The sequence below is a fragment of the Garra rufa genome, chromosome 10, assembly GCF_049309525.1.
Source record: "Garra rufa chromosome 10, GarRuf1.0, whole genome shotgun sequence".
Lineage (NCBI taxonomy): Eukaryota > Metazoa > Chordata > Actinopteri > Cypriniformes > Cyprinidae > Garra > Garra rufa.
In genome coordinates, this window is record NC_133370.1 from 27,711,979 (window position 1) to 27,725,412 (window position 13,434).

Consider the following 13,434-nt stretch of genomic DNA (forward strand, 5'->3'; position numbering starts at 1 on the left):
ATAAATATATTGAATACATTTTATTTCAGTTTTAGTTATCTTAGTACATAAAGTTAAACATACTGTCTTGGCAGCAAGCTAAAATCAAATATGTTTATTTTTTTTTAAATATTTTATTTACGCTAAGGTTTATTTTATTTTAAGTAATGATTTTTTTTATTTAAATTTGGTTAGCTATAATAACCTTGGTCTTGACAGGTTTATTGGCTAAACAAGATTGTTGCATTTAGCAAACAAAGCTATTTAAATTGGCAAAATGAAGTAGTCAGACACAACTTGAAAATCTTAAAGGGATAGTTCACCCAAAAATGAAAATTCTATCATTAATTACTCATCCTCATGTCGTTCCAAACCTGTAAGACCTTTGATCATCTTTGGAGTACAAATTAAGATATTTTTGATGAAATCTGAGAGCTTTCTGACCTTTTTTTGCACAGAAACTACTACATTCAAGGTCCAGAAAGTTGGTAAGGACATCATTAAAATAGTCCATGTGATATGAGTGGTTCAACTGTAATCCTAATGAAGGTACAAGAATACTTCAACTTTATTTAACAATTTCTTTTCTTTTTTGAATCACATGGACGATTTTAAAGATGTCTTTACTACCTTTCTGGGCCTTGAATGTGTCAGTTGCATTGCTGTCTATGCAGGATCAGAAAGCTCTCGAATTTTATCATAAAATATCTTCTTCTGTGTTCCAGGTTCTTTATGTACTAAGTACAGGATGGTTTTTACCATCAAAAAAACAAGACACTTCACCTTTTAGGCATCACCTGACATTACTTCCGCTCATACATGTTTTCCAGAGGAACTCTGAGTTTCTCTTAAGTGCTGTGCTAAATACACTCTGTTCTTCACCTGCTCCCCACAGCTGTTCATGGTGGACAATGGGGCGGATGACTGGAGGATAGCCATGACGTATGAGCGCATCTTCTTCATTGTCCTGGAGCTGCTGGTGTGTGCCATTCACCCGATCCCGGGCCAGTACGTGTTCACGTGGACGGCCCGGCTGGCTTTCACCTACGTGCCCTCCGTGGCCGACGCCGACGTAGACATCATCCTCTCCATCCCCATGTTCCTCCGCCTCTACCTGATTGGCCGGGTCATGCTCCTTCATAGCAAGCTCTTCACCGACGCATCGTCACGCAGTATAGGTGCCCTCAACAAGATCAACTTCAACACGCGCTTCGTGATGAAGACCCTCATGACCATCTGCCCGGGCACCGTGCTGCTGGTCTTCAGCATCTCCTCCTGGATCATCGCGGCCTGGACGGTTCGGGTCTGTGAGAGGTATGGCACCACAGCGACTGTGATCCCGAGCTACACAGCTATACCCCTCCCCTCCACTCGTTTTCTCTCTCTCGCTCTCTTTTTCTGTCTTTCGCTCTCTTTCTCTCTGCATCTCCCACTCACTCATTCCCTCCAGGAGCATCTCCAACAGCCTCACGCTGCCTGTATAAAGAGCTTTTCTCCCATCAGCTCTGCGATTGCACCACAAATCCCAGTCCATGTTTTGTAAGCTGTATTAGCGATTGTTAAATAATTCATGACTGCCTAATTGTTTGTTTGCGGAATGGTTTGTTTTGGTAATCTTGAGGAGCCCCGAGGATACCCACTTCAAAAACCGCATCATCATGATCTCATCCCATGAGGCAGTGTAGATTTCGACATATTAAGGCACATTAGGAAATGGACATACACAGCCTTGTTGGGCTGAAGCAGCACTGTGATGAATGGGTTAGATTCAAAAGAGTGATCATTAACTGTTTTATCTGTACTCTGTCTTTGCCATTCCTGCCTGCATTACCTGCTTCTCCTTACCTTTACCTCTCCAACACATGCCTTATATCGGAATCAGTCTTTATTTAAAATTTAAAACGAAACATATCTGCGTAAATACAGCTGTGCAGAAACTTCAAGCCCCATTCACACTGCCACCGATTCTCAATTCTCAAGTTATTTTTCAGTGGGAGCCAATCTTCAGTGATAGAACCATGTTGAAAAAATGTTTATTCTATGCAAATGAGATGAGGTGATGCAATATGGCGACTACTAATAGATCACTTGATTATTCTCCTGTGAGATACTGTAGTTAAGTATAGGCAAGACGTTAATGCTACTGTGAATAATTTCATTCTGTTTATAGATAGAGGCTTTAATATATGATCTGTCTTTAGTATATCAATATTTCACTTGGCAGATCATTTTTTTTAAGCTGGAAGAAAACTGACATAATTATATGAGATTTTAATGCTGCGTTCACACCGCACACTTTGTCTGCGTCAGGCAACGCTCCCAACGCATCTAGTTTGACGCATGTACGTTGAAGCTTGCAACGCTTGCTTTTTGGTGCGTTTACACCGCACACGTCAGGCAACGCTCTGTCCCTCAGACTCCTCCACCGCTTTTTGCACACTTCCCCTGAATAAACCATGGCAAACTAGTAGGGACTGGACATTTTGGAATCTTCTCATGACCATGTTTCGCTAGCTAACGAAATGGGAAATAATTACGTTGAGAAAGATTTGACCCGACATCCCGATTTCTTCAGCGATCTTCAACCAAGCAAGTTCCTTTTCATTCCTAACTTTATACAACAACGAGGACGGATCATACAATTCTCTGCGATTGCAGACGGCTACAATGAGCTTTTGTCTTCCATTGTTGAAAATGTTATTTTTCTGCTCCCGCTTCATTCAAGATACGTGTGGTGACGTCGCTACAGTGAGACGCTCTGATTGGTTGACACACTGCGTCAAGTTCGTCAAAAGTTCAGCTAGCTGAACTTCTGCGTTGCTTGCGTTTGCTGCGTTGACGCTTGAAACGCAGGTAACGCTTGAAAAGTTGACGGATCCAACGCACACAACGCACCGCAGAGCCTCTGACGGACCTCTGACGGACTCAACCATAGACTTTACATGTAATCTTGCCGCAACTGACGCTGACGTTTTGGGCGGTGTGAACGCACCATAAAAAGCTATGGCCAGTTATGCAGCCCACTTATAATATGACAGAGAATATTAGTGACGAACAGTATAAAATGCTGTCAGTGTGAACGGGGCACTAGAAATGTGTATGCATATATAATAGGGCTGGGTAAAAAGTAGTTATTTTCAAATTAATTGCGATCTTCATTTGAACAAATTCCTTAAAAATTCTTGATAGATCTTTTACTCTAAGCTACGATAATCTAAGTTGTATTTTACCAGAGTTTGCAGAGAATGTAAAATGTTAAAAGGCATGTATTAGGCCTGGGTAAAAATATTGATTTCTTTTTTAAACAGTTCTCATTTTTACGAAACGATATTGATTCTTAAATCCCAAGAATCGATCCGTCTAGCCTGTAGCCTAACATTGTAGAGCACTTCCCATCCAGTTAATCAAAGTCTCCGATTTTAAATTCTGTCCATTTTATTACAGTATTCAAACAATAATTACCATTTTGACACTGTTTAATGTGGTGTAACAGATTGCTGTAGCGCCTCAGTTCAAGAGATACAGCACATGAATTGATCATCTCCTCCACTACCAGTTTCAACATAAAAATAATGAATAAACATCAGAAGGTACACTCTTAATAAAATTAAAATAAAGGTGCTTTAAAAGGTTCTTCAAACGATGCCATAGAATAACAATTTTTGGTTCCACAAAGACCCATTCAGTCAAAGGTTCTTTAAAGAACCATCTATTTCCTACCGTTTTATAATCTGAAGAACCTTCTTTCGCCACACAGAACCTTTTGTGAAACAGAAAGGTTCTTCAGATGTTAAAGGTTCTTTATGGAACCATTTAGACAAAAATGGTTCTTCTATGGCATCACAAAGCACCTTTATTTTTAAGAGTGTATGTTAAAATAAAAAGTCTCATGTAATTGCTTAATCGGTGTTTTAACCACACAAAGATCCCAATATAACAGCTTGTAAACTATATGTGACCCTGGACCACAAAACCAGTCATAAGGTTAAATTTTACAAAACTGAGATGTATACATCACATGAAAGCTCAATAGATAAGCTTTCTATTGATATATGGTTTGTTAGGATAGGACAATATTTGGCCGAGATACATCTGTTTGAATATCTGGAATCTGAGGGGGCAAAAAAATCAAAATACTGAGAAAATCACCTTTAAAGTTGTCCAAATTAAGTTCTTAACCATGCATATTACTAATCAAAAATTACATTTTGATATATTTATAGTAGGAATTTTACAAAAAATCTTCATGGAACATGATCTTTACTTAATTTCCTAATGATTTTTGGCATAAAATAAAAAATCAATAATTTTGACCCATACAATGTATTTTTGGCTATTGCTACAAATATACCCCAGCGACTTATGACTGGTTTTGTGGTCCAGGGTCACATATGTCATGTAACACCACATTTACCTCTGAACAAAACATATTCGGTGACTATAAACTGTTTAGTCAGCTAGAAAAATTAACTCTAGAGAGGAGCATTTTGCTGAATAAATGCACCATATAACATATTTATTATAATTTTTCACTCCTTTTCAATACTTTTGTTGGAATAAATCTGTCAAGTTTTTGTGACAGCTGCCATCTAAATGTTTATATTTCAAAAAAACAATTGCAGTAGAAATATAATTATGTCATTGTAACTTAATCATTACAAAACCTTAAAGGATATGTTCGCTTCTAGAACTAAAAATTACTGTTAATTTACTCACCCCCTTGTCATCCAGAAATTATGTTTTTTGAGGACAACTTTTTAAGATTTCCTTCCATATAGTGGACTTCTATGGTGCCCAGGAGTTTGAACTTCCAAAATGAAGTTTACATGCAGCTTCAAAAAGCTCTAAACAGTCTCAGCTGAGGAAGAAGGGTCTTATCTAGCGAAACAATCGGTTATTTTCTTAAAAAAAAAATTATAACCTCAAAAAAACTTTGTACCCTCAAATGCTTGTCTCTGCCTGAGTATTACTTTCTCCTCCAATTTCAAAATCATCCTACATCGCTGTTTTACCTTTTTTTGTAAAGGGCGTTTGATCATCTTTGCACATTCACTTTGTAAACACTGGGTCGGTACTTCTGCAGAGATGTAGACAATTTTGAATTTGGAGGAGAAAATGAGATGGGAGTTTTAACTGTCTTGAACCAGAATACACAGAGTACAAGCAGAGCTAGACAAGATGAGCATTTTAGGTTAAAAAGTATATAAATTATCATTATTTTAGAAAATATACATGTCTCATGTATATTTTACAGCATTTGTTGATTTCTTTTCTTTGAGAAATTTGTATGTAACGTACCTGATATGTATCCAAAATCATAATAATCAATATCGAATCAAAACGAATTGAATTGCAAGCTTGTGAATCACAGTCAAATCGAATAGTGAAATTTGTGTCAAAACCCAGCCCTAGTATGTATGATGAGTTGGGTGTAGTCTGATTCACAAACAAATGACTCTTTTAAAGTGATTAACAAACAAACAACCAAATGGCTGTGAACACACTCTTTTCTTACAGATAAATATCTTTCATATTATAATGATAACTGATATATTTCCAAATAAATCAGTTATCATTAGGGATGAAACAAAAAACCCTGAAATTAATCGAGTGCTTGACATTCTAAATTTAACTGAATTTGGAAATATGTATTGACACCCAGCCCTAATATATAACAGTTGTCTGTTTCCACCTACACTCTCAAAAATAAAGGTCCCAAAAAGGGCTTTTGTAGCGATGCAATAGAAGAACTATTTTGGGAACAGTTCTTACCATTTTTTATTAGTGTGAAAAATATTTTATTAATCTAAGGACATTTTTTCACTATAACAACCTTTTGTGCAATAGAAAGGTTCCATGAATGTTAAATGTTCTGCATGGAGCCATCATTGCCAGTAAAGAACCTTTATTTTTAAGAGTGTAAGGCAAACAAAAGATATGACAAGAAGAGGTGTCAGTATCTCTCATCTCTGTGGCAGAAAGATGGCTCACTTCTGAAAGGTTGTTTACAAAAGCAGCAGTCTCTGGCAATGTTTAGTGGCTTTACAAGAGACTGAAAAGGCAATAATGAAGCGTTTGGAGTGGTAAACGAGGTGAAGGTTTTGATGTTACACCATACCACTACCCAGCACTCTGCACCCCAGTCTCATCGGCTGCAATGCACGACACGATGCTGCCCACACTCTGGTTTTTTCTTGCGTGAGTAATTTGCGTTGCGTATGCGTGCCTGTATGAACGTATGGGAGGAGGTTTCGAGTGCGTGTGTGTGACTATAATTCACTGTTGTACTTTCTATTTCCCCTCTATGCTGCTCCATAGGGATGCCATGTGAGTCCTCGTTCTCTAGCCGTGGAAAACCTATCATTGTTCATTGAGCTGGTGCCACTGCTGCTCTAAGAGGGGGGAGGGGGTGGGATTTGGCAGCTCTGACCGAAAAATACAAACTCCAATAGAATAATTTATTGATAAAAACTAAGGAAAAAAAAAACGTGTGTGAATGTGGCACCATCCGCAAAAGAGAAGTTTGTTGATAGCAAATGCACTAACGGTTTCGAAAGCTATGATTTGTGCAGCACTGTGAATCAAGCGTCTCTTTCTAAAGTGCTCAGGAGTAGGAGGGAGGAGGAGGAGGAGGGAGTTTGTGTTAAAATGGAGCAGCTCCTTCAAATCACCTTTACAAACAGGCCTGAGGGCAACTCTTTTTTTCCCGATTATTCCTTCAGTAGCTGTTATTGAACTGTAATACGCCCCAGCACAAAAGAGAGCTACAGAAACAAACCTTTATATTTTACCTGATACATGTGCTTTCTTTGCATCTTTGTAGTATTCAAATGTAGGTTGCTGTACGGTCAGGTCGCGTTTGTTTGCACGTTCACTCAACGTAAACCTTATCACACAGGCTATGGCTGCCTCTAGATGACAATTTGAGCACAGAAAGGTGAAACGTTGCTGTCCATTCTAGCACAGTCTCCTCCGAGGCGGGAGAAAGCGAGGTTTTAGGATGCTAGATTATTGGGTGCCCACTTCTGGTAAACTATGAAACAGCATGGTAGTCTTCATGTTTACTGCTTTGTCGTCATTCAAAAGAGGCGCTCGTTTCTCCAAAGTGCTGCTAAATTGGCCCTTTTACTGCACTATTTTCTTTTCTCTAAGCACACTGGCCAGCCCAAAGGGCAGAACGGTGTGAGACTGGACGAGCACGGAGTCCGTCTGGAATGGGAGGGACGGGAAAATGAAGGAAGGGCTGGGACATTGGAGGAACATTGCTGCTATTTGCAACGTTGGCTTATCATTCACACTTGAGTTCATGTACCTCCTGTTCATCGCTTCACATCTCTTAGTCCTGTTTCCGCCCCCTCCCTGCCCACTTTTCCCTGAATATTTTGCATGACTCAGGCAGTTTGCTTCTCTTAGGCCCTTTCCCCAAATGTACGTACGATTCCATGCATCATTCCATCTTTATCTCCTTCTCAAACACGTTTTCATGTAGCTGAAAGTTCGATAACAGAAAAGCAAGATATGCGTAGATAGGAATAGAGCATTTGCAGGCGATTGAGAAGGTACATTGTAGCACAGTACCTTCCGTTTTGTCAAGATGCTGCACAGTGTCTCCACATATGCCGTCTTTGGTGCACACAGTTAGTCGAGTGTTGTTTTAAGGACGGTAATCAGAAGATGAATAAACACCAGCTTTCGCTCAATTACAGACCTGCTAGAAGGACTGTTTCTACAAACGTGTCCAGATGACTGCATGCTACCTTCCTCCAGAGTACTGGAATATTGTGTATGAACCTTGTCTGGTTTTATTGTCACATTGAAGCCTCTAACATGCAGTGTGAGCTGAAAATGAAGTCAACGATATAAGGGAATGGGGGGCTGAACTATGGGATTAAATGTGGTGGCATTGCCACTGTGTGACACTTTTAGTTAACATTAGGGATGCACAATATATCAGTACCATATTGGCTATCAACCGATGTTAGTAAGTGCTTTTTTAAAGTTTAAAATCAGGATATATGGATTTTTTAAATTGTGCATACTTATTTCCCGTTTTTTTTTTTAGATTTTGCACAAAATATTGGTACCATAAAGATATTAGAGCCTTTTTAATTTATTTGTATAAGGCTTTATTGAATATGTAGTTGTGCATATTCATTTCCCGATTTGTATTTTTAGATTTTATTAAATATATCGGTACCATAAAGGTTATTAACCAATATTAGTGCTTTTTAAAATGTATTTGTATGAGGCTATATAAAATATTTAGTTGTATTAATTTCCCATATTTGTATTGTTAGATTTTGCACAGTATATCGGCATCATATCGGTTATTAACCGATAATAGTGCTTTTTACATTTATTTTTATAAAGCTATATTGAATATTTACTTGTGCATATTCATTTCCCATAGCTGTATTTTTAGATTTTGCACAATGTATCAGTACCATATCAGTTATTAACCAATATTAGTGCTTTTTAAATTTATTTGAATATGGCTATATTGAATATTTAGTTGTGTATCTTCATGTCCCCGTTTGCATTTTTAGATTTTGCACATAATATCAACATCATAACGGTTATTAATCGATTTGAGTGGTTTTTAAATATATTTGAATAAAGCTATATTGAATATTTAGTTGTGTATATTAATTTCCCCATTTGTATTTTTAGATTTTGCACAATATATCGGTACCATGTCGGTTATTAACCGATATTAGTGCTTTTTTAATTTATTTGTATAAGGCTATATTGAATATTTAGTTGTGCATATTTATTTACCATATTAGAATTTTTTGATTTTACACAATAAATAAGTGCCATATCGGTTATCAACTGTTTTATTTATTTTTATAAGGCTATATTTATTTGTGCAAACTCATTTCCTCTCTTTTTTATTTTTAGATTTCTGTCATGTAATACTCACTTAAAATGATTCTTAAAAAACATTTAAGTTGTTTTTGTTTTCATTTATTTAAAAAAAATAGTGCAAAATGTATTTAATTTATATGTTTTTATTGGCCATAACACAAAAAATAATTATCCACTTATCAGAAATGACCAGAACTTTGTGCATCCCTAGTTAACATGAGGTTAAATATCTTTATATTTGCTCCATCATTGCATCCTCTAACCATGCTGTCAGGGTTTGAGTCATTAAAGGAATGAGATTGCTGGGTTCTGTGAGTTTTGCTACTAAACAACCACCTGTAGAGGTTTTATGGGAAATTGGGATATGACTGGGGTATGTGGGAAAACACTTTTTTCAGATAGACTTCTTGATCTAAGTTGAAGGTGGTGCCAGCTCTTCTCCATTTTATGCCAGTATTGCATACAGTATATTGAGAGCTTTAGAAGGCCAGTATGTAGCTTTTTACTTTCGATTGAGGGAAATGTTAATGCACTTCTGCACTGTCAAAGCAAAGGCAAGCTAATGATGAAGACAGTGTGCATAGTCATGATCAGACCTGTATTGCATATTCATGTTCGTATGTTCAAACAGACAGACCTCACAGGATATGACCTCTTCCTAAAATCGTGCCATGTGAATTATTAGAGTCTAATGGGCTTCTAAGAGCGAGTGTACGGTTGAGATAATTGCAGAATGCAAGAGTTCGTACCAGAGTTTTCAAGAGTAAAATCTGGTATGCCGAGGACTTGTTCTACCTCTAAGATCTGACACCAGCTTCAAAAAAGATCAGTTGAAAATGACTGAAGCTATATAAGAATGGTTTGTTCCAGCACTGTGTGTTGTTTCACAATGGTGATGTAGCACATGGGCAAATATCTTAATTTTATGACAATCATCCCTCACTAAAACTAGCACATACTTAAATGGAAAAAAAAGATTAAGTGTATACTAAAAGCTGATGTTTTTTGTCCTCATTGCATATGTTGCTTAGTTTTATTATAGGGTTTGTATCTTTGCTCTCAATATACTGGCTTCAAGAGCATGCAGGATGTGGATTTCTTCTTAAAAATGCCTGCATGGTAACTATGCTTCTCGCATGTGAAAATGGGGCTCTCCCATTACATTAATAAAAACTAATTCCAATGCTCCTGGTCTTAGAGCATGACTGCAGAGTTGAATTGTGCTATAGACAGGCGCAAATGATAGTAGCATGACCTCTCTTGTGTTTTGAGTATGCTGTCTTAAAGGGGACGTTTAGGATTTTTTAAAATGCAATTAAAGTGCTTGATTAGAAACAATTCAGTGTTGAAACTGAATCATTTGCGTTCAGTCCGGCTACTCAATATGACTGTTGAAGAGCCTGGGTCTTGTTCTGTTATTCCTCATCAAAAGTGTTCCTATATTGTATTAAATGCAGATAAATGTCTTCTGACCTGTGCTTAGCTCTTCCTTGACAGGCTGCTGAAAAGGTCAACCTCATGCAGATATGTGAATGAGCTGCTAGCAATAGTCTAGTCTGGGGACCATGATTTAGGTCATTTGTATTTGTCTCTAAGGAGTTTTAAACTTTTTTTTTTAGCTAATTTGGATCATCTTTTCACTGACTTGTGGACTGGATTTCACAGTCGAGTATTGTTGATTTGCAAAGTGAAAACAGACACGTCATTTGATCACTTGTGTTAGTTGTTTAATTTCCTATTGAAAATACACAATAATTAACATTTTAATGGATATCAAATACATTTAGCTTTTTATCATTTTTATGTAAGTTTTGTTTCGTGTCTGGGAAGATACAAAGTAAGTTGTATGAGTAAAACACATTAGCATGTATATATTTTAAATGTTTCTAAATTTTGTGTGGTATTTACTGGTTTCACTGTTGTCACTTTGTGTTTTTTATTATTATTATTATCTTTACTGGAAAACAAAAAATCTTTTATGAAAGACCTGATGTTGATACTAGTCTATTCTACTTGTTTCACCAGAATGCTTGCAAATGTTTTGTCAGTTGGGCTAAAAGTTCATAATTATACTTTAAACCTTGTCTTCCACAGCCTGATCAAGGTTCTCTGCCTATTTTTTCTTCCATTCTAGGTATCATGACAAACAGGAAGTCACTAGTAACTTTCTTGGAGCTATGTGGCTAATTTCCATAACTTTCCTATCAATTGGCTATGGAGATATGGTTCCTCATACATACTGTGGGAAAGGGGTTTGTCTGCTCACAGGAATCATGGTATGTCTTTACAATAGAATTTTAATTAATTATAATATTTCAAATATACACAAATTCTGAATGTTAATATTTGTGTTGAGAATAGATACTATTCACCATCTCTTCTTGTAGGGCGCTGGTTGCACTGCACTTGTAGTCGCGGTGGTAGCCAGAAAGTTAGAATTGACAAAAGCTGAGAAACACGTCCACAATTTCATGATGGACACCCAACTTTGTAAACGAGTAAGTGACTGGACTTTATTTTTGCAAACCTGGGAAAGAACTAGCCGTTTGTGTTAAAGGGCTAGTTTACCCAAAAATGAAAATTAGCCTATTATTTACTAACCCTCCATGCATCCTAGGTGTATGACTTCTTTCTTTCAGACGAATCCAATCTGAGTTATATTAAAAAAATATCCTGGCATTTCCAAGCTTTAGAATTGCATAGGCAGGTGTTTCTCTTCATCAGTCCAAAACAAGTCCAATAATGTGCATCCATCCATAATAAAAAGTGCCTCACATGGCTCCGAGAAAGCCTCGTAGCAAATCGATGCATTTTGTAAGAAAAATATCTATATATAAAACGTAATCTAGCTTGCACCAGCTGGTCGTACACGGAAGCAGTCTGGGCAGATGTTGTAGGATGTCAGCATCTCACACAAACCAACATTTGTTTACAGGAACAAAGGAAGCAAAGTATCCTTAGTTTAGCAAAGGTATTATATTGAAATCATTCTTTACAAATCCCCATTTTGAACTTTTTAATTCGTGACCAGTGCTGTGTTTACCTCTGTCCATGGCACGTTCGCTTTTGCGTTCATCATTTCTGAGTGTTGCATGTGCTTCCATGTATGACCAGCTGGCGCAAGCTAGATTAAAGTGATTCTTACATTTTAAATGTGAATGAATTTGAATTTTGTTACAAAATGCATTGATTCGCTACAGGAGGCCTTTATTCACCCCCCAGAGCTGTATGAGGCACTTTTTATTATGGATGGATGCATTTAATTGGACTTGTTTTGAACTGATTAAGAGAAACACCCACCCATGCAATTCTAAAGTTTGGAAATGCCAGGATAATTTTAATACAACTCTGATTGGATTCGTCTGTAAGAAGGAAGTCATATACACTTAGCATGTCTGGAGGGTAGGGCTGTGCAATAAATCGCATGCGATTGTCATGCGTATCTCATCAGTAAAGCCGGTTCTGTGATTAGTAGTAAATCTCCATCACGTGCGTTCAAATGGTGCGGTATTTAAAACACTGAGCTGTAGATCACTGAAAAGCTATGCAAAATCGCGGATGAATCGCGGATGAATCGCATTCAATTTTGAACGCGATATTGCGTAGCTTTTCAGTGATCTACGGCTCAGTGTTTTAAATACCGCGCCATTTGAACGCACGTGATGGAGATTTACTACTAATCACAGAACCGGCTTTACTGATGAGATACGCATGACAATCGAATGCGATTTATTGCACAGCCCTACTGGAGGGTGAGTAAATGATGGGCTAATTTTAATTTTTAAGTGAACTACTGTATCCCTTTAAAGGGATTGTTCCCCCAAAAATGACAATTCTATCATTAATTACTCACCCTCATGTCGTTCCAAACTTATAAGACCTTCGTTAATTTTTTGAACACAAATTAACATATTTTTGATGAAATCCGAACGTTATTTGACCCTGTATAGACAGCAACACAACTGATGCGTTCAAGGCCCAGAAAGGTAAGGACATTGTTAAAATAGTCCATGTTCAACCTTAATTTTATGAAGCTATGAGAATACTTTTTGTTCATTTAGAAAACAAAAATAATGACTTCATTCAACAATTTGTTCTCTTTCATGTCAGACTTTGACGCACGTTCACAAGAGCGTTCTGACGTAGAAAACAAATATGAAAGTCAAAAATACAAAAAGTATTCTTGTAGCTTTATAAAATTAAGGTTAAACCACTGATGTCACATGGACTATTTTAACCATGTCCTTACTACTTTTTTGGGCCCTGAATATGTCAGTTGCGTTGCTGTCAATGCAGTGTCAGAGAGCTCTTGGATTTCATCAAAAATATCTTCATCTGTGTTCCGAAGACGAATGAAGGTCTTACGAGTTTGGAACGACATGAGGGTGAGTAATCAATGACAGAATTTTCATTTTTTAAGTACAGTATTCATTAGAAAATTTTTTTTATCATTTTTTTATTCATTCGTGGTGTTGTTTTAAAATTTCCCTCAGTGCAAAAAATATAGTTTCTCTGAAAAATACATTGCTTCTGTCAAACAGTTTTTTAGTTCTTTTTCCTGAATGCTTCATTATTTTCATCTGTAAG

At 37.0% G+C, this 13,434-nt stretch overlaps 1 protein-coding gene across 1 annotated transcript in view; it reads left to right on the forward strand.

Moving 5' to 3' along the window:
* The window catches only part of kcnn1a (potassium intermediate/small conductance calcium-activated channel, subfamily N, member 1a), a 43,533-nt gene that overhangs the window by 20,932 nt on the left and 9,167 nt on the right, over positions 1 to 13,434 (forward strand). The window contains exons 4-6 of the mRNA XM_073848651.1: positions 875 to 1,293; positions 10,982 to 11,123; positions 11,235 to 11,345. Of these exons, the coding sequence (XP_073704752.1) occupies positions 875 to 1,293; positions 10,982 to 11,123; positions 11,235 to 11,345 (672 nt within the window). The remainder of the gene's footprint in view (positions 1 to 874; positions 1,294 to 10,981; positions 11,124 to 11,234; positions 11,346 to 13,434) is intronic.